Source organism: Delphinapterus leucas, chromosome 12, assembly GCF_059928025.1.
Source record: "Delphinapterus leucas isolate spDelLeu-1000000601 "Yukka" chromosome 12, BTC_Dleu_Yukka2, whole genome shotgun sequence".
NCBI classification, from domain to species: Eukaryota; Metazoa; Chordata; class Mammalia; order Artiodactyla; family Monodontidae; genus Delphinapterus; species Delphinapterus leucas.
The window spans coordinates 15,495,327-15,521,308 of NC_143140.1; the positions used below are offsets into that span (position 1 = coordinate 15,495,327).

Genomic DNA, 25,982 nt, shown 5'->3' on the forward strand with positions numbered 1-25,982 from the left:
CTACTGGAGGAAAAAAATACCCAAACTTCTCTCTGCTTACCTCTGGTCTCCCACTCATGCTTCTTATTTGGGAAAAATAGCATAACAAGGCAGAGTTTTTCAACCATTAACTGTGATATATGTCTCCATTTATTAGTCTGCTTAAACTATCATAACAAACTGCTATAGGCTGGGTGGCTTAAGCACCAGACATTTATTTATCATGAGGCGGAGAAGTCCAAGGTTAAGGTGTCAACAGGGTCAGGGTCTGGTGAGAGCTCTCTTCCTGGCTTTGAGACAACCACTTTCTTGCTGTGTCCCCACCTGGCTTTCCCTCTGTTCTTCCACAGGCAGGAGCAGGGGGGAAAGCTCTCATCTCTCTCTTCTTATATGGACATTAATCCTAGTCTCTTTGGATCAGGGTCCCACCCCCACGATCTCATTCTTACAGGCCCCTATCTTCATATACAGTCACGTTAGGGGTTTGGACTACAACATATGAATTGGGGGGGGAGGGGGAGGACACAGTCCAGTCCACAGCAGTCTTCAAAAATTTTTTCTCAACAATGTTTTATAAATTTTAGTGTAGAGCTTTTACACATAGAGTTGCTAAATTTATCCTTAAGGATTAAAATTTATTTTTGTATATTGAATTTGTGTGCTGCTACAAGATATTAGTTCCAGCAGTGTTTTGTAGATTCTTTAGGAATTCCTGTATATACTATTATGACTTCTGTCCATAAGGATATGTTTACTTTTTCCTTTCCAAAATTTATATTTTATTTCTTTTTGCCTTATTGAATTTGCTATGATCTCTATTACAATGGTTAATAGTGATGTTGAGAACAGAAATCCTTGCTTTGCTCTCAATCTTAGGTACAAAACATTTGACTTTCACAATAAATGTACTGTTAGTGGTAGGTTTCCTGTATATTTGATAAACTTTTTCTGAAAGCTTTTTGCTTCTATGTTTTTGAGGGATAGTGGTTTTTAACTTTATTTTCCTACAGGAAGGTTTTCTTGTATCTGGAATTTAGCTTCAAGGCTAGGCTGACCTGATAAAAGGAGTTCAGAAGTGGAAGTGGTCAATCTTCCTCTTTTTTAGTAAAAAAAGTCCATGTTATATTGATATCATTTTGATATCTTTAAATATGTTTAAAAGAATTTTCCAGTAAAGATATCTGGTTTTGACATTTTCATTGTACATTGACTTTTAATTATGAATACAACCTCTTAATTAGTTATGGGGCAATTAATGTTTCCTATTTCTTCCTGTGTCAGTTTTGTTAGTTTGAATTTTAATGGAATTTCTCTAATCCATGTTAATTAATTTATTGGCATAAAGTTGTTCATAATATTCCCTTATTTATCTTTTTAATGAGTCTAGGATCGATCTGTGGTGCTGTCCCCTCTTTTGGTAATTCTATTTTCTGTTATTTTTCTTAATCAGTCAAGTGGGATGTTCATCAATTTTATTACTCCCTCCAAAGAGCCAGTTTCTTTTTTTTTTTTTTTAATGTTTAAGTGGGTCTCAGTGCAATTTATTTTGTTTCCCTTACATGAAAATGGTCCACATTTTAAATGCATAACTCTCCATTTAGGCACATTTGAAATAGAAGCTAGTCCCTGAAATGAATGTTACAGCTTTTCTTTTTTTTTTTAATTAAATTAAATTTAATTTAATTTTAAAATTTATTTAAAATTTTTTTTACTATTTTTCAAATTCCTTTCCCATTTAGATTATTACAGAATATTGAGCAGAGTTCCCAGTGCTATACAGTAGGTCCTTGTTGGCTATCTGTTTTAAATATAGCAGTGTGTACCTGTTAATCCCAAGCTCCTACTCTATCCCTTGCCCCCACCCTTCCCCCCTGGTAACTATAAGTTCATTCTCTAAGTCTGTGAGTCTGTTTCTGTTTTGTGAATAAGTTCATTTGTATCATTTTTTTTAAGATTCCACGTATAAGAGGTATCATAACCCAGTTTCTGATTTCATTGATCTTATCTGGGTTTTATTGATTTTTAAATTTAACTGATTTCCACTCTAATCTCTATTGTTTTCTTCTTTATTCTATATTTCATTATTCTTGTTAATTAATTTTATTAATTTTGTCTGTTTTAATGTGAAAACTTAGATCATTGATTTTATAATTGTTTCTTTTGGAATGGAGTGTTTAAAGCTTTAATTTTCTAAAAAGTACTTTAGCCACATCTCAGAAATTTTAATAAGTTGTATTTTATTATCATTCAGATCAAAAAACACATTTTAATTTCTCTTGTGATTTATTCTTTGACCTTCACATATTTATATACGTGTTGCTTAATTTCCAAAATTAGGCTATTCCCAGAATTTTTGTTAGTGTTTTCTAATTTTATTTGGGTACAATATAAAATTCAAATTCTATTATATTTTATCTCATTCATTTAAATTTATATTTTGCATGTTTTATAATGCAAATACTGTGTTAATCTAGGAGGCATGAGTATAAGTTATTAAACAAATGCCCATTTTTTGTATAAGCTTCAAAAATATTTTTTTAAAGGAGTTGTGATCTCTCATGGAGCCCATTGGAGGAAGAAATGCAGAAGAGCAAGAACTTTTAGGCAGCTCCATGGGTTTAGGGATAAAATTCACAAACAGAAAGAATACTTTACCAAAGAGATTGAAACTCTAAAAAAGGACGAAACAGAAATTTGGGAGCTGAAGACCTCAATAAAGGAGATAAAGAATGCATTAAAGCCATTGGAAATAGAGCAGACCAGATGGAAGAATTAGCGAGCTCAAAGATTGAAATCTAGAAATGATACGTGTAGAAGAGGAAAGAGAATTAAGATTATAAAAAAAGGAGAAATTCTGCAAGACTATCCAACTCTATTAGGAAGTGCAACATTAGGGTAATGGGTATCCCAGAAGGAGAATAAAGAAAGACAGGAGCAGAGAGTTTACTTAAAGAAATAGTAGCTAAGAACTTCCCAAAGCTGGGGAAGCAACTAGATATACAAGTCCATGAATCTAAGAGAACAACTAATTATCTCAATACAAAAAGACCTTTTCCAAGGCACATTATATTAAAACTATTGAAAGTCAATGACAAAGAAAGAATTTTAAAACAGCCAGGGAAAAAATGATCATCACCTACAAAGAAACCTGCCCTTAGGCTACAGCAGATTTCTCAGCAGAAACTCTATAGGCCAAGACAGAATGGAATGACATTCTCAAAATACTGAAAGATAAAAACTGTCAGCCAAGAATACTCTATCCAGAAAAGTTACCCTTCATAAAGGTACCCTTATGAAGGAGAAGTAATGGCTTTCCTAGACAAACAAAAGCTGAGGGAGGTCATCACCACTAGACGTGCCTTACAAGAGATGTTGGAAGGAGCTCTTCTACCTGAAAGGAAAAAGCAGAAGTATACAAAACTTTTAGTAAGGTGATAAATCGACAGACAAAAGCAGAAAATTACAACTCTATATCAGAATATGTCGTTAAGCAATTGATTATAGCATAAAGGTTAAAGGGAAAAAAGTGTTAAATATAATTATAGCTACTTCAATTTGGTAAAAAACTTACAACATAAAATGGGATACTTTGAGACAACAAAAACATAAAAGGGGAAGAAGAAAAGGTTAAGATCCATATAGGCAAATGAAAATGAGATGCTATCAGTAGAAAAAGGACAAATTTATCTATGAGATGTTTTATAGAAATCTCATGGCAACCACAAAACATAAATCCAGAGCAGAGAGAGAAAACACTAAAAAAGGGGAAACTGAAAAAAATCATAGAAAATCACCAAATTAAAATGGCAGACAAAAACAGAAGGAAAAAAAATCAATGGAGATATAGAGCAAAGAAAGGAAAAGTAAAATGGCAATACTAAGTTCTCATTTCATAATCACCCTAAATATAAATGGATTGAATTCACCAGTCAGAAGACACAGAGTGGCTGGATGGATTAAAAAACAAGATTGAACTATAGCTCTAAAGACAAACATAAGCTCAAAGAGAATGGATGAAAGATGATATGCTAAGCAAATGGCAGCCAAAAGAAAGTGGAGATAGACATACTTATACCAGAGAAGACAGTGTTCAAGCCAAAAAAATGTAACTAGAGACAAAGATGGACATTACATAAGGATAAAGGGGACATTTCATCAAGAAGACATAACTATGATTAGTATATATGCACCTAGTATAGGATCACCATTACCTCAACGGATAGATCATCCAGATAGACAGTTAACAAGGAGACAGAGGCCTAAACTGAAATATTAGACAGGATGAACTTCATAGATTTATACAGAACATTCCATCCAAATGCAACAGAATACATATTCCTTTCATGCACACATGGAACATTCTTAAGGATAGAGCATATTTTGGGACACAAAACAAGTCCCAATAAATTTAAGAAGATTGAAATTATATCCAGAATCTTTTCTTATCACAAAGTTATGAAACTAGAGATCAACTACAAGAAGAAAGATGGAAAATCACAGAAATGTGCAAACTAAACAACATGCTACTGAACAACTATTGGGTCAAAAAAGAAATCAAAGGATGTGGAGAAAAGGGAACCCTCATGCATTGCTGGTGAGAACGTAAATTGGTGCAGCCACTGTGGAGAACTGTATAGAGGCTCCCCCCAAAATTAAGACTGGAACTACTACATGATCCAGCTATTCCACTTCTGAGCATTTATTCAAAGATTACAAAACAAAACAAAACACTAATTTGAAAAAATACAGGCACCCTTATGTTCATCATAGCATTATTTACAATAGTCAAGATATGGAAAAAATCTAAGTGCCTGTCAACAGAAGAATGTATAAAGGAGATGTGTTTTGTGTATATAGAATAGAATATTACTCATTCATTTAAAAAGGTGAAATTTTGCCATTCATGACTACACGGATTGACCTTGAAGGCATTATGCTAAGTGAAATAAGTCAGATGAAGAAAGACAAATAACATACAATTTCACTCATAAGTGCAATATAAATCGAAGAAACAAACAAAATAAATGAACAAACCAAACAAAAGGAAGCCCAAAGGTACAGAGAAGAAGTATTGGTTACCAGAGGGAAAGGGGGTTGGGGGTCAATTCTATGGTTACACATGGACACTAAATCCTTGGTGGTGAGCATGCAGTAATGTATACAGAAGTCAAAATATAATACTGTACACACAAAACTTATATAGTGTTATAAACCAATAAAAAGTACTTTAATATTACCTGTGAATTTCCATAATACCAGCTATCTATTGACCAGGTAATATCTAAAATAGGAGTCATTTTACTCACAGTAGAATATTTTATGAGATTTTATACACTTTCTGTCACTAGAAACGATAAATTTGAACTTGTGAATTCTCACACATAGTACCTCGATACTTTCCTTGCAAACAACAGATAAGTTTCTGCTCCTTAAATTAAGGTTATGACAATAATAATTACCACAATTTATTAAATGTCAATAAAGTTACTGAATGCCAGAAAAAATATGAGTCAGGACATAGAAAATAAGGATAGTGCATGTTCGGATGCTACTGAAAAACAAAGACTAGATAAATAAATACAACTCGGTCCTGTGCTGTATATAAAGAGATGCACCGCCAACAAAATGACACAGAAAGATAAACTAAAGGGGTTAGGAAACATATCTGGCAAAGATGAGCCTAAAGAGAGTAAAAAGAGCAGTATTAGAATTCAATGCAAAAAGATTCTGCAACTGAGCTCCTGCATTTAATTCTCAACACAGTGGCTAGAAGGATCCTATTAAAGCATAAAACACGTTAGGTCGTTTCTCTGCTCAAAACCTTCCAAGAGCTTCCATCACTCTCATCGTGAAAGTCAAAGTCTTTGCTGTGACTCACGAAGACCTACTCAGTCTGACCCCTGTTGCTTTGTGAACCCACCACACCGCACCACCTTCACTGCCTCGGCCCCAGCTGTTCCTTGAAACCAGCAGGCATACCCCTGTTCAAAATCTTCTTCATTTGCTGTTCTTACAGTCTGACATACTCAGATACTCTCTCTCAGTGAAATGTTCCCCGACCAGCCATTTTGAAGGTCAACCCCACTCACTGCCACACAGAATGCCTGTTCTTATTTTTTCTACAGCACTTCTCACTATCCAGCATGCCTCGTATGTTTACTATTTTGTTTTGTTTTTGTCTGTTTTCTTCACTGGAACATAAACTCCACAGGCAAGATTTTTGTCATTTTATTCACTGATATATCCCCAGAGCCTAGCACAATGCCTAGCGCATAACAGAAATATTTGTTTAAATCAGAAATATGTGCAGAGTATGGCACTTCATACAGAAAATAAAGAATAATTTAATTTAATTGAAGACACGTCTTCAGTGAGTTTTTGTATATGTACTGAGTGCTTTCTGTGTGCTAAACACGGTTGCATATATTCTCTCACTCACTTAATCCTGACAGAGCCTGTGAAATCATCAGTACTATTATTTTCTCTATTTTACAAACGAGTAAACTGAAACATAGAGAGAGGGTGTGACTTCCCCAGTTCTGCTCTTTTCATCGTGTTCAGTGACATGCTGTGACCTACACAGAATCAAGATAAGAAAAATGTTTGACTTTTACACAGACAAGAGCAATGAGAGACACACCATCAGACAGCCTGTGTGAAAGCATCTCAAGGTGTAGGAACTGTGCAGCTCATGTGGTTGAATTACATTCACATTTATACGTCTGTATCTCTGTAGGAACAAAATTTATCTTGCCGGCTTTGTATGCAGCTGAAATCCCCTAAAAGATTTTATATGTATGATTAGTAAAGTAATGATGATGGTAATTCTTAGTTATTAGTAATAATTAGGCATTATCCTGTTATTAGTGCCTCATAAGCACTTACTATATGTCAGGATCTGTGCTGAGTGATTCAGATAAATTATGTCATTAATGCCCCAAACATCTCAGTGAGTTAGGAGCTATTAGATCCTCAGTTTACTGATGAGGTACTGAGTTAGGGAGGGGGCCTGAGTAAATAGCAAAGGAGTGGTGTGTCTGAGATTAGAACCTGCACTGTTTTAACCCTAGACACGTAGTCTTCTTTGAAGGTTGGTGTTGTGACGAAGGATTATCCAGTAAATCATGTTGAGGTAGTTAGCTATGAAGGAAAAAAAAAAAACCCACTTTAGATTCCTATCTCTTGTCACACATCAGAGTAAATTCTGAGGGACCAAGGAGTAAATTGCAAAATGTTCAACCGTATTTAGTCAATAAAAATAAAAGCGAATATTTATCAAAGCGCTTTCTGGGCTAAAGTACAACAGGAGAATTGCCAAGGAAGAGCACAATAGATTAGACTGTATAAAATGAAAAAACATTTTATTGACAAAGAGAAAGATAATTGAAATGACAAGTAACAATATGAAAACTCTTTCTCTCAAAGAGTTAAATCAATTAAAACGGGTAGGAAATTAGTATTAATTCAATTGATAAAGACAAAAAAGGCTGGGGCAGTCAATATCTTAATGAACATCTGGAAAACACTGAGAAAAACGTTCATTCTCATTAGTAACATGGAAATGAACAGAAGTGATAAAATTATCAATAAATGGCAGTAAATGATCATGGTATGCCATTCTACTTTTAATCATATATTATGAGTATAGCTGAAAGGTAAATATACCACTAGACATCAAACCGCATATACCTGTCTATGTAACTATGTATTTGTGGATAAAAATGAAATACAAAGAAGAAAGCATTATATCAATATCAAAAACAAGAATCCTCTGCAAGTATATGCTTTCCCAACTGCAAGTCTATTCATGAGAGACAAAGTACAACCGAGCATCTAAATTCAGGGCTAGTAAATGCTGCTCCCAGCTGTATACTCTTGCTGTGACAGAGAAGGATAAGGTTCATTTAGACACCCCTCTGTCCTTCCACCTAATCATTAGTTCATTTCCTCCACCAGGCACATCTGCAACTTGAAAAAATACAGTTCTTATCCACCATAGAGCTGAGTGGTGGGCTTAGATTATGCATGATATTCTAGGAGGCCAATACATTGTTCCATTTGGTGGAGAATATTCCTACCTTCAGATGCAAATGGGTTCTTCTTTTAGCCAGCTAAGTTTCTTTATGTAAACTACACTGTGCATTCCATGAGGTCCTTTGTTGCCGTTGCTGTTGTTTTCTCAGATATTTTATTCTCACTCTTGAAATCCTCATTCCAGGAGCCTCATCCTCTTGCTCCAAGTTTCTTTTTTTTGTTGTTGTTGTTAACATCTTTATTGGAGTATAATTGCTTTACAATGGTGTGTTAGTTTCTGCTTTATAACAAAGTGAATCAGCTATACATATACATACATCCCCATATCTCCTCCCTCTTGCGTCTCCCTCCCACCCTCCCTATCCCACCCCTCTAGGTGGTCACAAAGCACTATTGCTCCAAGATTCTTTTTAAGCTTCCAGAAGGGGCTGTTCATGCTGGGACTTCCCTTAACTGCTCTTTCTGCAAAGGACCATTTGCTCTTAGATCCCATTTCCTCCTCTTTCTTGGAAGACTTTGTTTTGCTAAGGAAGGCTGTGTGAGTGGTAAATTTTCCAAGCTCTTCCAAATGCTGAAAATACTGCTTACTGCTTTTACACTTGCTTGATGAATTGCTTATCTATAGAATTGCAGGCTCCAATGTTTTCCCCCAAGAACATTGAAGGTATTTCTCCCTGTCTTCAAACATTCAATATTGCTGATGAGAAATCTGATCTATTCTATTTGAAAGGGATCTGACTTTTTCTTTCTGGAAGCTTTTAGGATCTTCTCTTTATCTTTGGTGTATTGAAATTTTATAGCAATGTTGTCTCTTTGTGGTTTCTTTTTCCATTCTTTTTGTTAAAATGCAGTGACTTTTTCCACTCTGGGAATTTGCCTCCTATTATTTTTGCAAAATTCATTCTCTGCTATGTTCTGTTCTCTCTTTTTGGAACTAGCTGGACTTTGTCTCATATTTTTTTATCTCTTGACTTTTTAATAAACTCCTTCTTTGAAATTCGTTTTTTGTTATTGACAATCTTAGTATTGTTTTTCAAGAGCTCTTTTTGTTCTGGTATCTGAACACTAATTAGAGACCATTTTAAGTTTTCTTTTCTATTCTTGGAATTATCTCTTACTTTTCCAAAATCAGTTCTCCTTTACGTTTATCTTGGCCTTTCTCTTTAATGCTCTAGGTTTTTGTTTGTTTGTTTTTTTAAATGATTTATTAACTATCCATAGGGGAAAAAAGGCACAAAGACAAAAACAAGGCATTAGAAAGGTTGATTGGGACTTCTCAGGGTATGCTTGTATGTGCTTATGTGGAGGTGTTTTTGAATGGACAGTTATGACTTTGTTAGATGCCTTTTGGTGATTATTTAGGTGAGATCTCCTTATATTATCTTAAATCTGAAACATTGGTGAGAGTGAGAGTACACGGTCTGGGGGCATTATTAAATCATCAGACCTTAAAATCCAGAGCTGATACTGTCAGGTGTTTGGTTATAATTTGGCAAAACCCATTTGGGAGGCTATTTTGCAAAACAGACAAAGAATCCTAAACTATTGTATAGTGCTTATAGCAGAAGAACCTTAAAAGCACTCTAAAATTTTACCCAGTAATTTGATTTTTCTGATACACTCTAAAAAATAAATGACTTTAAATAGGAAAACAGTTTGATCAACACTTTTTTACTGCAGAGTTCTGTATTAATGTGAAAGAATGTAAGCAGTTTAAGGGTTAGACTAATGGTATACAGTGTCTATAGAATATTTTGTAATATTAAAATGTTTTAGAAACATTTAGAATCCATAGAAATATTTATGCTGTAATATTAAGTGAGTAAATAGAATGCCAAGTTACAGTGGAATTTGTTTTAAATTTGTATAGAAAAACTAAACTGAAATATTAATAGTGGAACAGTGGGATTGGGGTGCTTTACTCTTTAAAAAGAAGCAATTTATATCATATTTTATATTTCATAAATCCATATTATGTATTTAATAAAATTCCAAAAGGAAAAAATAAACCTATGAAATAACAATAACAAAAGACTAGGAGAAACACACACACACAGACATACACACACATACACACACACACAGACACACACTCAAACAGACACACACACACACATCAAAACAAGCACCAAAGAGAACTCATTCATTTTCATCTCCTCTGTCATCAACTATTTTCCACTATCTCATCTACTATGAGACAGTGGAAACCTATCTCACACACATAACTGTGTTGCTTCTCAGCAACGAATTAGCTCATTTTTATACATGTCTGCAATGTTTGATACAAAATGTGTTGAAAGGTATGACTAATATTCTATTGTAATCTCATAGTTTTTTACATCTCATATAAGCAATTTCATTTGTAAACTTTGTGGCAAGACTAATTTATATAACTAATAATGGATATTGGGAGGTATAGTATTTCAATAAAAAGATTTTAACTTTTTTACAGTTAATTTTGCTTTCAAATTGGCAGATAGGTTGACCACACTTATAATTAATTTTTAAATACAAATCTAAAAATATTATGGTGCACAAAAAGATAATACATAGGAAAATTTGGAATTAAACAATAGTTTTCCTAAGTGTTAAAACTCTACAAAAATTAAGGAAATATCACAGATTTAAAAGAATGAATAATATTAAATACATTAATCAAAACAGCTGCTTCTTCTTAACTACTAATTGTAACCTTTTGAATAAATTAAAAATGAAATTAAGTGAATTGTAAAATTTAACTAAAATTTAATTTAATTACAATTTAATTGTAATTTTAACTTATTAAAATAAATAATAACTATATTTTGTTTGCTTTTATCAATCCTGCAGCACATATTCAAAACTGGTAACATATTCAAAACATGGAATCTGCACAAATCTGGTAATTACTTTCTATTGATCCATTTTTATAGCACTTAAAAATGTGAAACAATCAAGCTAAGATTGTGATAACTTTCTAGAAAATATGCAGAAGTGCATATTTTCTGCTTTTTTCTGCCTCTTTATTCAGCTTAATTCCATTTTGAAACTTTTGTAATAATTGTAAATTTTGTTGTGTTCTGTATGGTTTTGAAGGAAATTCATATTTATCCTAAATACACTTTAATATTTTTGTAGAAAAGGACCTAATTTGATAAAGAGTAGTATTTTGCTTATTATTAGTGTAATAAATAAAAATTTAATGTCTACTTTGTTTCTGTAAAATAGTCAAAGTTTCATACCAATCTCCTTGAACTCCATGAATTCAGACCTCCACATCACTGTCTTGTCAACCAGAGGCAGCCAAAGAGGAAGCACATCACCTGTCCCCATCCAGGGTCTGGGCGGAGGAGACTCAGTGTCACTGTTGATGGAAGTTCTGGTCCTAGGGTATCGCCATCTTTGATACGTCCACTCTCAATCAATCAGGACTTCTGAGGGACCTTATTAATGATATCTAAGAGATGGTGGTATTAATACATTGTGCACAGTATAGCCATATTTGGCAAGCATGTTAAATTGAAGTTCCATTCCATAGATCCTGTATTCTGATACAGGCGTATACAATGCATTGTTCATCTCGTTAAATGGGAAGTCTGTGATCTAATACATTGTGCAGATGCTATAATTAACTGCTTTTGTGGACCGAATTGTCTTCATTTCATAACCTGAGGAAGTGTAGAGGAATGAGTTAAGCATAATCAATCTTCAACATTTTATAGCAAATCTCTCTGCTCGTCTTAGTTTTCAAAATTCATTTGAATTTTCTTGCTTGGAAGGGAGCAATTCTTAACAGTTCATCTGCAATATTTTCCTTTTTAAAAATATATTTTCTCTGTCTTTTTCTTATTCTCACTTTAGCTTTTATTTTGTCTTGTAAACAATAACAAGGGATAATTTTCTTTGTATCCGTCTGAATGTTTTCAGGAGTACATTTTCTTCTTTTCGCCAACTTCTTTTCCTCTTCTTCTTTTCCTCTTTTATATTGTTTCTCACTTAATGTTTCTTCTTTTCCTCTTTTATATTGTTTCTCACTTAATGTTTCGAGGATTTATTCATCCTTACGTGATATGTTTGCACAATTGTTGACTGAGTCAGTATTAGTGAAAATGAGGACCTAGAGTTTGGTAATCAGCCTTTCCCGGAGGTGCTGTTTCTGAAATGCAAAGGAAAAACTGAAGTGCGATCCAAGAAAAGTCACTGAGGCTGGCGTTGCTGTTATTATTGTATTATTCATTATTTCTGTTACCATCATTGGCCCCATTATTACATTCGTTGTAAGTGTCACCACGAGGAGAGCAGCTATACAGATTTATTTTAAGTGGCGATAACATCTTATAATTTATCAGCAGATGTGTTTCCAAATGATGGCTCCGAAATAGCTCTTCTAGCTGAGATTAGTTGATTGCTGGTAAACTAGAGAGAATATACAGCCTGACCTTTTCTTTTGTGCCTACCTTTCATTGTTTGTTCCACGTAAATATCTTGTCATATTGATTTTAATAATGGATGGTTTTTGAGTAGATCCTTCTAAATCCTATGACACACTGAGGTTTATGTACATAAATATTAATTCTATGGTGCCCTACAACATTTTTCTAATCAATCAACTACCCTGCCTAGACCACTTTTACTAAGCTATTTTAAATGAAACTTCAAAGTCAGTCATTCAAAATGTGATGGATACATGGTAATATGCAACTCAGAATCATAGTGTTATAAATGCCAAGCAAAACTCTATCCTGGTTACCAGAAGTCTATGATTTCAGATGCGTCTCGGTCCAGGCATTCATATACTTGACGGTGACTCGTGCAAAGATCATTTTCATGAGAAATGTACAAGGATAAATATAAAGATGACAACCATTCTTTCTTCCTTAAGGGATATTTTAGTGTGATGAAAATAAATAATTTCCAAATAGTGCAAAGAATTTATATCGTTCTCTCTTCTTCAAATAGGTGATGTGGGTATGCAATTTGTGTCGAAAGCAACAAGAAATCTTAACCAAATCGGGGGCGTGGTTCTTCGGAAGCGGCCCTCAGCAGCCAAGTCAGGATGGAACCCTCAGCGATACAGCTACAGGCGCTGGTTCTGAGGCCCCGAGAGAAAAGAAATCCCGGCTGCAGGAGCGATCTAGGTCTCAGACCCCCCTGAGCACAGCCACTGCCTCTCCCCAGGACCAGGTTCCCCACAGCGTGCCACCCGACAGGAGAAAGGGGGCTGAGCCCTCACAGCAAGCCGGGAGGCCTGAGCAGAAGCAGGCTTCTTTCAGGTCTAGAAGTGAGCCTCCCAGAGACAGGTAAGAGGTCATCAACCCTTAAGCAAAAGGCAAAGTCTTAGATGGAGAGCAAAGCCATCTTCAAGAATTTAACTGCTAGGCTATGTGGAAGGGGTACTTCTCAGGCCCATGAGGAAGGCAACACTGGGCCTGGGCTGTCTGTGTCTAGAACGTATCCTTCCTTAGGAAACCTTTGCCGAGAAGCTTGTCTTTCATGCACGGATGTAAACAAGTCATCTGACTCAGTCACCCACCTGCACTACTAACTTCCAACCCTGAACTGAGAACAGCTCTTGGACCATTTATTCACTGTTTGAGTGAGTCCTGTAGTTGAAAGTGTGCTCTGAGACAAGAGGACGGGGGACTGACCCACTGGAGGGTGTGTGGGTGCGTCAGCAAAGCCTTCCTAGAGGACATTTCTTTTACGCTGAGCTTTGAAGGTGACTAGGGATGAGCCAGGTGAAGGGCGGGATGGGTGCTCCAGGTAAGGTCGCTGACACCTGGCCGGAAGGAACAAGGCCGGTGGGACAACCCAAAAGATGCTATGGGTTCGAGTGTGAGTAGTAGAGAAGGGGAGTGAGTGGAGAAGAGGTGACTGGTAAGGTCTGAGTGCCCAGGTCACAATGGGCCTTTTAGCCAGGTTAAATTTCATAGACTTTATCTTAGAAATAATGGAAAGCCTCGGAGGATTGTTAAGCCTGGGCTAACATGATCAGATTATTTCAATTTGTCGATTGAGTCATTCATTCAAAACAGTGGATTTGGGCCTCCCTGGTGGCGCAGTGGTTGAGAGTCCACCTGCCGATGCAGGGGATGCGGGTTCGTGCCCGTGAGCCATGGCCACTGAGCCCGCGCGTCCGGAGCCCAACGGGAGAGGCCACAAGAGTGAGAGGCCCGCGTGCCGCAAAAAAAAAAAAAAAAAAAAACAGTGGATTTGTGACCAGACAGGATGCCACGCACTAGGCGACAGTGCTGACAAGGAGGACGTGGCCCTTTTCTTCCCGAGGCTGTGAGTTTGGGGGACCTGACGGTTATCACTAGGCGTGGCTGCTTTTTGTCTGTGTGACCCTTATTTATTCCACTGGGTGGGAGGGTAGGATCCACGGAAGGCTTCTGCTATCTTTTTCAAACAAAACCCACACAGTAAGATCAAAGACTTCAAAGCTGAATAGGTCTGGATTCCAGGCCTGGCTCTGCCACGAGGGCTCACAGGCACCTTGCAGGGGTTGAACGAGCACATGTGCTCAGCAGCTGGCCCTTGGGTGGCCTCCAGTGAATGCAGCCAGTAGCCGCCATGTGTTTACCATCACTGAACACCGCCAGGAACCAGAGGGCATAAAGATGCTTCGTACAGGGTCCCTTTTCTCACAGATCCTGGGGAAGAGACCACACCATCTCCGAGAGAAGACAGAGCCCCGGGCAGTGAACTGGCCCGGAAATGTGATGTGATCAGAGCTAGAAAATACAAACACGAGTCCTTTGGGAGCCACAGGAAAGAGGAGTGTCTTCTGAATTCAGGTTTATAGGACACCCAGGAACGTGTGGTGGGCAGACGGAACAGGAAAGGCCATGACAGGAAGACTACAAGAGCCACTTCAGTGATGGCAGGACTGGTGAGAAACTGTTGAGTTAAGAGGAGATGAAGATATCGAAGGGGCAGTTCAGGATGGCTCAGAAAAAATGATCTCTTTTAAAGAAGAGGAAGAATTGGGGGCTGTAAACTTTCTAAAGAGAAAATATGAGTCCTGTTTTGGATAGAGGGTGAAAAACTACAAAGAATTTAAGAGTAAGCGCCAGGAAGAGGCTTTCTGATGAAATTTGAAAAAGACTGGTAAGGGCAAATAGCCTTTCTGATTATATAAATACTTAAGAAAACAATGAGGACGTGGGGCTGGAGGAAAAGGCGAGGAGAGCCGGGTACCAGTCAGGGTTGGCCTGCTTCAGAGAGAGAAGGAAGACAGAAGGAATGGCCGTCTGTTTAAACTACTGAAGAACTCGTGATCCTACTTTGTACGCTCATCAGGAGCCAGTGGGAATGGAACAATTAAGGTAGAGGTGAGAAAAGGCCTATTCAGTGAAGCAAAGAATCAGAGAGACTGGAGAAGTCCCATTTGCATAATACTCTATCCTTCCATAAAGCATTTTCACAGATGGTGTCTCCTTTAATCCTCACACAAACTCTGCAAGGTAAGTGTCATTTATCAGCATTTCAGAAAAAAAAAAAAAAAAAGTAAACGTACTCAATAGAAACTTCCAGCAAGCACAGCTCTGCCTTAATGAGCTACTAAAAGTTTGCAGTGCATTCGTCACTCTTATGAAAACTCTATTTGGTAATGATGGATTGTATTCATAGCAGACCCCTTACACTGGAAACCGGCAATACTACCTTTGCAATTCCTCCCTCCCTGAAAACCCCTTCCACTTCAAAGGGCCGAGTGATCTAAATGCCTCAGGCAGCATCGGCCATGCTTCTATTTTGCTATTTTGAGCCACTGGAAACCCTTTGCCCTTTCTTTCCATCGTCACCAGACCCTCCTCAAACTGACCCCACAGCTTAGCAACTACTACTTTGGAAAAACCACAACAGAAACTGCCCTACTTTTTCCCATCTTGTATATTATTCTCAAATTTTGTTCATGAATTCTGCTTTTGGACTTCCAATCAAACAATGTTCTCTCTGGAAAGCCCTCGCCGTGGACCTCGGGATTCCGAAAAGAGCCTTGGTTGCCCCACTTTAGTTGCATAGCACAGCATACAGTGCCTGAACGCTTAGCTGAGGCATCCCCTCTTTGTAACTTCTGCGGTCGATGCTGGAACTTGCCCAAATCAGATGGACTCCAGTGTACAGAAGGGCTGGAAGGGGTATCTTAAACAGTATACCTTAAAGATTCAGACTGCCAAACCCTCTTCCGTTACTTTATCTTTGCCACTGCCTCCCAGAGGATGGAGAGAAAAGTAGGACACAAAACGGGTTTCTTTTTTCATATTCTTTTCCATTAAAGTTTATCACAGGTTATTGAATACAGTTCCCTGTGCTCTACATTTTGGACTGTTTTCTGAAAGGAGGGAGAAGGCCAGGGATGGGGAGAGGGAGGAAAAAGTAAAAATTATTTCAAAAATTTCAAGATTTCTATTATATTTGCCTGGGGAAGGTAAAATGAAGGCTAAGGTTCAGCCATTTATTCTTCCTAACCGTCTCCCTGAAAAGTGGTGGGGTGCACATAATCTCATAAAAAGTACTTTCGTTCTACTATTGAGGAAGTGCTATTGGAGTTGATTCCTGAAATGGACACACTTGGATTCACGTTTCTTTAAAAGTTTCAGTTATAATAAGAGATTGTTAATACATTTTGCCCAAATATATATCAGGTATATATATATATATATATATATATATATATATATATCGTTTTGAACTCATATGTATGTATTACCGTTTACTCCTCGATTATTACCTATATTATTTTTATCGAGAACATTTTAAAGTCTTTGATTCACAAGCAGAGGTTCATAAATCTTGTTCATTTACTGAATTAATTTATTGATTTTTAAAATGATCTAGTTAATTTATAGAGAATTTAAAGTCTGAAAGCCAGTTGTGAAGGCCCGGAATATGTTGTGAGGCAAAGGAGCCTTATTTAGAAAGCTACTCAGGTATACAGGTTTGATGTAGTTCTTTTATCACCTCGCTTTTTAATTAGACATCGAAGTATAAATAATTATTTCCAAGGATGCTTCTGGGGTCTGGTCTTCGCCTTGAGCTTTACACATTGCTCTCCTTCTGGACGTTCCTTTGTGCATCACAGGAAGAAGACCCCAGGGCTCGCCGAGCAGAATGGCAAAGGCGCCCCGAAGGGCGAGCGGAAACGCGCGCCCAGGTCCTCTGGGCAGCCCACGGAGGGGCTCACGGAAGAACGGGAGCGCAAGGAAAGGCGGGAAAGCCGAAGGCTCGAGAAAGGCCGGTCCCAGGACTACCCCGACGTGCCAGAGAAACGCGAGAACGGCCCGGCGGTGGAGGCCGAGAAGCAGAGGAAGGAGGAGGAGTACCAGACCCGGTACCGCAGCGACCCGAACCTGGCGCGGTACCCGGTCAAGCCGCCGCCCGAGGAGCAGCAGATGCGCATGCACGCGCGGATGTCCCGCGCCAGGCACGAGCGGCGCCACAGCGACGTGGCCCTGCCGCGCACCGAGGCGGCAGCTGGGCCCGAGGGCAGGCCCGGCCCGCGCGCGCCCAACGCCGCCCGGGGCTCGCCTCCCGCCTCGCCGCGCGCCTACTCGGCCGAGAGGACCGCGGAGGCCCGGGCGCCGGGCGCCCCGCCGCTCGCCGAGCCCAGCCCGCCGGCGCCCCGGCCCGGCCCGGGCCCCGCCGACGCCCCGGAGCCCAGGGCCCCGGAGCCGCTCCGGAAGCAGAGCCGCCTGGACCCCGGCGCGGCCGTCCTCGTGCGCAAGGCCAAGCGCGAGAAGGTGGAGACCATGCTGCGCAACGACTCGCTCAGCTCCGACCAGTCCGAGTCCGTGCGGCCGTCTCCGCCCAAGCCGCATCGCGCCAAGAGGGGCGGCAAGCGGCGCCAGATGTCGGTGAGCAGCTCGGAGGAGGAGGGCGTGTCCACGCCGGAGTACACGAGCTGCGAGGACGTGGAGCTAGAGAGCGAGAGCGTCAGCGAGAAGGGTGAGCGGCGCCGCGCGGGCTCGGGCGCGTGCGGGGCTGGAAGCGTGGGTGTGGGGATCCCAGGTCAGCGCGCAGAGCTGGGGGCGCGTGTGCCGGGATCAAGGCGCGCGTGCGGGCCTGGAGGAGTGTGTGCCGGGATCCGAAGCGCGAGCGGGGGGCTCGGGGGCGCGTGTGCTGGGATCCGAGGCGCGCGTGCGAGGCTGGGGGCGTGTGTGCCGGGATCCGAAGCGCGAGCGGGGTGCTCGGGGGCGCGTGTGCCGGGCTGGCAGGTGCGCGCATGCAGGATTTAGAAGCGCGGCTGGTAATGTCCAACAGGGTGACTGTAACTGTATGTAACGCTGCTCTACGGTATATTAGAAACTGCTGAGAAAGTAAATCCTGAAAGTTTTCGTCACAAGAAGAAATTTTTTTGTAAGTGGATGAGGGGCATGGATGTTAAACTTACTGTGGTAGTCAATTTGGCATTCTATGTATGTCAAGTCGTTAGGGGTACACCTTAAACTTCCACGGACCTATGTGTCAATTATGTCTCAATAAAAGTGGGGGAGAAAAGTGGGACCTGGAATGCTCCGGCCAGCCTCGCAGCGGATGGAAGGTTGTCCTATATATATATATATATATATATATATATATATATATATATATTCGGAAGTGGGATTTAAAAAACGTAATCACGTGTGCCAAATTGGGGTTACAAGAGTTCTTCATGATTTTGGTTGCTGTCATTCTGGGAAATTCAGTACACAGTCTTGTGTTTTTATTATTCGGGGGTGGGTTTATTTGGCTGACAAAAGGACGTGTACCTTCTTTTACACTTCAGCGGTGTAATGCTCCAGTCACAGAGGTAGCGTTTTTCAAGTTTCAACTGAATCTTTCTTACAATTTGTAAACAAGTTAGAAAGTTTCTATCATGTAGATGTTATATATCGTGTTTTGGTAGTAACTTTGCAGTACAGATTTCATTTTACCTATTACAGTCCAAAAGATTTTGGAACATTTCGTGATGGGCTGACTTTTTTGTTCTGTCTAAACCTGCACTGTACAATACCATAGCTATATGTAGATATTTAAATTCATTAAATTTAAATAAAATTAAAAATTCAGTTCCACACTCCCACTAGTGCTCAAGAGCGATCATTCCAGAAAATGCCTTTAAGTGGCACTGGTCTAGAAAATACTTCAATTTAATGTTAAAATCACATGTTTGTTTTGAAGAGTCTCCTCATTTTGCTGCTGTTCCCTTAGATTTAAACTGGCCACAGCAGTAAATTCAGTGGTTGTGGTTTTCGTCTTTGTTGTAGTGCTGGGGTTCTTGGTGTTTTTCTTAACGAATTCATATATTGAGGTGACTGACTATTTTTACAGTTTTTGGCTTGCTTTAGAATCGGTAAATTACACAGTTAATATTATGTTTTATAAAGAGAATCACTTCCTCATCTTCTCTGCCTGCAAACTGCGTGCATGTGGATCCACCATCTCTCCCACCGTTCTGTTCTCTTTTTCTGTCTCTTTCTTTCTATATATATGTGTGTGTGTATATATATATATGTACACACATATATATCCCCCAACAATCTTATACTATATTTGGGAACAATTAAGAAAGCTCACTCTGTGAGCTTCCCTGGGGACGCAGTGATTGAGAGTCCGCCTGCCGATGCAGGGGACAGGGGTTCGTGCCCCGATCCGGGAAGATCCCACATGCCGCGGAGCGGCTGGGCCCGTGAGCTATGGCCGCTGTGCCTGTGCATCCGGAGCCTGTGCTCCGCAACGGGAGAGGCCACAACAGTGAGAGGCCCGCGTACCGCAAAAAAAAAAAAAAAACTTTAAAGAAAGCTCACTCTGTCGCTATTATTACTGCAACTCAAGTGGAAATAGCTGTCTTTTGAATGCATGTGTGTCTGGGATGAGTTTGGTTTTTTTCAGCTCGCCTTCTCATCACTGATGTTTATAAATTGCATATGGTCTATAGGTTTTTTAAAAGTCAGATGGTGAGTAGCTTCTTGCTGCCTTTCATGCCTTAGTATTGTTTTGTGAACACATATTTTTTCCCCTTAAGCCGTAAGGTAAGTGTAAAGTAAAAATGTAAGTGGATATGCTTAATGGGTGTGCAGATAACCCCCGATGGGAATGGTATAGGTATAGTTATATATGTGTATTTTCCCACTCCTTAAAGGAAGGGTCTACACCACCTCCTCTTGAATATCTGTAATAAATCACAAGACACATGGAATTAGAATTGAAATTCAAAATTATTCGCGGTAACAACAGATTATGAAAGAAACATGACTAGTGGTGTGGGTGAGTGGAGAGATGGGGCTGGGGTGATGTGAAGAGCATACTGCCTCTAGCAGCTGTGTCCCTTTCTTGGGAATTCTCATTCTGGGCACTTGGGTGACCACTTGGGGTTTATACACCTCTGAAGCTGGGGTTCAGTCCTCCCCTCCGGAAACATAGGAGACATCATCTGATACAGACTGCCCTGTTTTCTCTTCATTTGTAAATGATCTCATTCTGAATGTCTATGGATGTAGCATAGACGTTTTCCTATTTCAGCCTTCGTTAGAAATTCTACCATCTGTAATATTTACTAATGACTTTATTGCCAAGCCCCACCATTGACAACTAAGGGCTCCCTTGGGGACCAGCCATGATCATCTCCAGCACCCTGTGACCCTGCACAAGTTTTTTAACCTCAGTAAGTCTCCATTTTCTTATTGGCACATTGGAGATAAGAGTTGCTACTTTGTCAGGTTACTGAGTGGTTTGAATGAGCTCATGCATCTATAACAGGATGCTAAGTTAGCATTTTTCCTGTCCTGCAGTGCCTGTGGCATGTCTGCCATAGATCTAATACTGCGGTGAAGCTGAGATCATCACCCACATGTAAATATACAAGGAAGAGGCAAAAGAATCCGTTTTATATCTTACAGGCTCCGGTGAATTTCCCTGATCACTCTTCTTATAGGAAGAGTGATCAGGGAAGAGATGTCTTCCCAGGAGAACGGATGCCGTGCTGTGACCTTCAGGGTCAGGGAAAGTTATCCCCATGGAGTAAATATCAATAGCAGTGGGAGATAAAAGCTGCATTTCACCTATATTCCGTGCATTTGCTTATTCGCTTTATCAGTTACATGTATAAAGTAAATGTTTAACACGTGCCTGGCTCTCTTAATCTGTTTGGGCTGCTATAACAAAAGCCCACAGACTAGGTAGCTTATACACAACAGAACTTTAATTTCTCACAGTCCCAGAGGCTGGGAAGTCTAAGGTCCAGCTCCAGCATGGTATTGTTGTGGTGAAGGCCCTCTTCCTGACTCGTGAGAAGTCAGCACCTTCTTGCTGTGCCCTCACATGGGGGAAGGGGCTGGGGAGCTCTAGGGGGTCTCTTTTATAAGAGCACTAATCCCATCCATGAGGGCTTCACCCTTGTGACCTAAGCACCTCTCAAAGGCCCCACCTCTTAATGCGATCATTTTAGGGGGGCTTAAGATTTAAACACATGAATTTTGAGGGGACGCAAACATTTAGACCATAGCACTGGCACAAGGCATTTACTTAATATGTGTGTACTATTCTCACCATTTATATTTTTATCCTTATCATTATGCTGAGTTGGTTTGTATGTTTATTAGCAAATGTGGATTTAACACTTTCAGTAGATATACTGATGTTAAAAATAAAGAAATACACTTCATGCCCTTATGGAGCTTACATTCTGTTGAGAGAAATAATAAAGAATAACTACAGGGCTTCCCTGGTGGCGCAGTGGTTAAGAATCCGCCTGCCAATGCAGAGGACACGGTTCGAGCCCTGGTCCGGGAGGATCCCACATGCCGCGGAGCAACTAAGCCTGTGCACCACAACTACTGAACCTGCGCTCTAGAGCCCGTGAGCCACAACTGCTGAGCCCGCGTGCTACAACTACTGAAGCCCACACACCTAGAGCCCGTGCTCTGCAGCAAGAGAAGCCACTGCAATGAGAAGCCCGCGCACCGCAAGGAAGAGTAGCCCCCGCTCGCTGCAACTAGAGAAAGCCCATGCGCAGCAACAAAGACCCAACACAGCCAAAAATAAATGAATAAATAAATTTTAAAAAAAAGAATAATTACACAATGAAGTACAATTTAATAAATGCCTCAAAGGAACATTCCTTTCAGATATATTGATACACTTTTGCTTTGTGTCCAGTAATTCAATTAAAAAGAGAAAAAAAGGTTCCCTGGGCAAATGGCACTGAAAGACAACACAGCATTGCTAGTCAATATGATGCTTCATGTGTAGTGTAATTACACACACACACACACACACACACACGGATTAACAGTGAGCTCTATCTAGTGGGCTTGTCTAAAACTTGAGGTCAGCTACCACATGTTTCAAAGTGAATGCTGTTTGTTCAATGTTCATACTGCTCTTTCTTTGCCAACTGGGAAAAATTGGGCATTTCTCATTTCTTAGATAGCTGTCTAATATAAATATAATATAAATCTCTCTATATATAATACCTAATATAAATCTCTCTATGCAGAAGAATAACAGTGTACTAAATCTTACTTGTAATAAGATAGCAATTGGATTTACATGAAACGTGTAATAAGATCCATTGGGACAAAGTCTAGTGAAGATCTGTGCCCCTAAGGAAATGAGTCAAGAGGCTTAAGGAGAAAGAAAGAGATGCAGGCAGTGCCGATGTGGATGAGAGAAGGAAGCAGCACCAGTGCTGAAAAGAAGCAGAGCATTGCTGCCTGGATCAGGGGATTAATCCACTTATACTTACAAGGAACTTGAAGTATAAGTCCTTGGAAGAAGAGCCTGGCATTAGATAACAGGATTTCCTTTCCTTTTAATCCTCTCCTTCTTGCTGACTTGGAGTGAATGGGGAAAATACAACCCAAATTAATGTTGCCTTTGAACTTTTAGAGCACTCTGTGAATGGCTCCTGAGGTCAACCTTTATAACAAGGGCTAAATGGTTTGTTTGTAGCAGTCCTTGTAGGAGCATTTGGTACCTGGATGACTGGTAAGAAATGATACCTGCAAGGCTAGCAAACAATGAGTGCTTGAAAAGTGAGACTGACAACCCTTAATTACAGGGTTGAATTTTCCTCCAAAGACAAAGACAGTTTCAGGGGACCAGGGCATAGGTTGTGGGCAGTGTGAACTATTCACTGTTAAGTTTGGGTACCTGACAAGTTAAACATTGTGGAATCAGGAACAAAAGCTGAGAACCCTCGCAACAATCAGGTACTAAATTATTTAAATGTAACTAATTCATGCAACACTTTATATTATTCTTTAGTCATTAAACTAAAACTACTGGGAGTTTCCTCTTTGGGCTCCAGCAGTATAATGCCTACTGCTCACATAGTACTTCTTTTTTCTTATAAATTTATTTATTTTATTTATTTATTTTTGGCTGCGTTGGGTCTTCGTTGCTGCACGTGGGCTTTCTCTAGTTGCAGCGAGCAGTGGCTACTCTTCCTTTCAGTGTGCGGGCTTCTCATTGCGGTGGCTTCTCTTGTTGCAGAACACGGGCTCTAGGCGCATGGGCTTCAGTAGTTGTGGCACGCGGGCTCAGTAGTTGTGGCTCACGGGCTCTAGAGCGCAGGCTCAGTAGCTGTGGTGCATGGGCTTAGTTGCTCCGCAGCATGTGGGATCTTCCCGGACCAGGGCTCGAACCGTGTCCCCTTCATTGGCAGGCAGATTCTTAACCACTGTGCCACCAGGGAAGCCCTCACATAGTACTTTTAATTCTACCCAGGAGTTGTTGATTTACTTCTGTTTCTTGAGAGCAGAAAATGCATTTTATATTCTTTTAATGCTCCTAGTGCTTTTTCTTGTAACTTCAAGGGGGTTTGCAATTAAAGAAGGTGGCCATCATTCATGTAGTCAGGTTTTAATTTCTATGTGACAGTCCATAAATATTACATGATTTATATGATGTTAAACAAGTTATGTATAAAGATTTGTGATGTTCCAGGCACAGGGTGCTAGAGGTATAGTGATTAAATAAATAAATACAGACATAAACATAGATACATATAGAGACAGCCATGGTTCCTGCCCCCGTGACATTTTTATGGGCTATCCAGAGGACTCTTATTGGGGACTTTACAGACAGGAGACCCCAAGATAAAATCAGGTTCTGTGGTAAGAATTTGGCTACAGGCACTAAAACAATTGTAACCTTTAAACAATTACAACCTAAAAGGGCTTCCTCTTTAAATGGCTGCTGAAACGTAAGCATTTATTTTTCTTACCCCATGAGACCCCAGTGTAGAGGGAAGGAAGTGAAATATGAATAGTTGATTGAAAGAGAAAGTAGCCTGCTTTGGGACAGAGGAGCTTGCCAAGGAGGTGAGAGAGCTGGGGTGGAGAGCAACATCCCTACCCAAGCACAGATATGTTCTGTGCAAGATATTTTTGACATTTAAAATAAAATAATAAATAACTAACTTAAATAATTAAATAATAATGTCATGACCAAAACTCAAAGAGAAAGCTCTGGGTACCCAGACCCATTGCACTGGGCAGAGATATTTGGACAAAATGCAAGACCGTGCATCTGGACTAAAGATAAGACACTTGCCTGCAGGTATGGATTAATCTTAAGCAGGAAGTAAAGTATCGTGATCTGAGACCTTCAAATAATAACTGATATAAAATCTGTAAACTCCTTTGGGTCCAGAAAGAGGCAACCATGAAGATAACCCATAGGGAAGCCCATACAACCCTGGGGATGCCCAAAGGATGAATCCAGACATCAGCTATGAAACATAAGAGGAAATTCAACAACAGTAAACATACCAAGGAAACAGGGAAAAAGATATAAACTTTTGGAGGTTAAAAAATAAACCAGGTTGTGTACAAAGCAATAAGCGTTAACCTGTCTTTACACTTCTCGTCAGTAATGGATTCTAGACTACAACTGACCAATGCCTTCAAAGTTTGGAGGGAAACCATTCTGAGACTGCTGTTTTATTCACATCTAAATCATCAGTCAACTCACAGTCCTCAGAAAACCTACTTTGCAATCAGCTTATGAGAAAATGATTTAAAGATGTATGCACTCAGGAAAACTGAGAAGAATAGTCATGAAAGTGGGACAAATGAGAAAGAAGAAAGAGTGGAGCTGACCCAGGAATCCAGTGCAGAGAAATCCCCGAATGACACCGTGTGCAGAAAGCAATCTGTCGAAATTAAAACTGGAGATCATTTCCAGGAAGCTCCAAAGAGAATATTGAGGAGAATATCCCGGATTCCAAGAAATATCCAATGACTAATGACTTACATGATGTTATTGACCCGGTAAAGAGAGGCTGTTGCTTTTTCAGCAATAAAGAGGAACAGTCAAAAGCTGAGGGAGAAAAACTGTTAAGAAAAATCGTGGTCCAGACATGAAGCAAACAAGAATATGACATCATTTTATTAGTTGATACAGTCCATTTGACTATTAACCTAGGAAATGTTTCCTCTGAGTGAACAGGAAGCCTGACAGTTCATCTGTAGAAATGTCAATTATTGGTTTTTACTTGGTCCTAGAGCATTTACATGTAATAATATAAATGCCACTTACTGGTTTTCAATTTTTAGAATAAACCCCCTTCCACATTGAATATATATGTGTGTGTGTGTATAGTTTATATATTTTTGTTTGTTTGTTTGTTTTTACACAATTGAAGATAAATATTTTGTCCATGTTAAAATAAAGGTAAAACTGACAGAGATGAGAGAATCTGGAGAACAGAGAGTGAGAGATAAGTGTATGAATATTCTCATCTAAAATGTTCAAGATCCTGTTCAAATTTTAGGCCAAGAAATAGAGGATTAAGGCCACTTAAAAATAGAAATATATAAGGAGAAATAAAACTATTGGCTTTTGAAAGCAAAACTATATCAACATAACAGTGAGCTAAAGTCTCTTCTTTCATTGGTTTTTACCGTAGATAATATCATAAAATTGGAAATCAATGGATAACATCCCAAATAAAGTGGTCAATGGATAGAGGAAAATTATTTAAAAATTAGAGTGCTTTTCAT

The 25,982-nt window shown here is 39.5% G+C and overlaps 1 protein-coding gene across 1 annotated transcript in view; it reads left to right on the plus strand.

Annotated features, from left to right (window-relative positions):
• Positions 1-18,583, plus strand: part of LOC149747832 (regulating synaptic membrane exocytosis protein 1-like) — a 36,125-nt gene extending 17,542 nt beyond the window's left edge. Inside the window, exons 4-6 of the mRNA XM_089922282.1 lie at positions 11,221-11,382; positions 12,952-13,292; positions 16,973-18,583. Of these exons, the coding sequence (XP_089778408.1) occupies positions 11,221-11,382; positions 12,952-13,292; positions 16,973-18,230 (1,761 nt within the window). The 3' untranslated portion in view covers positions 18,231-18,583. The remainder of the gene's footprint in view (positions 1-11,220; positions 11,383-12,951; positions 13,293-16,972) is intronic.
• The last annotated feature ends 7,399 nt before the right edge of the window (positions 18,584-25,982 follow it).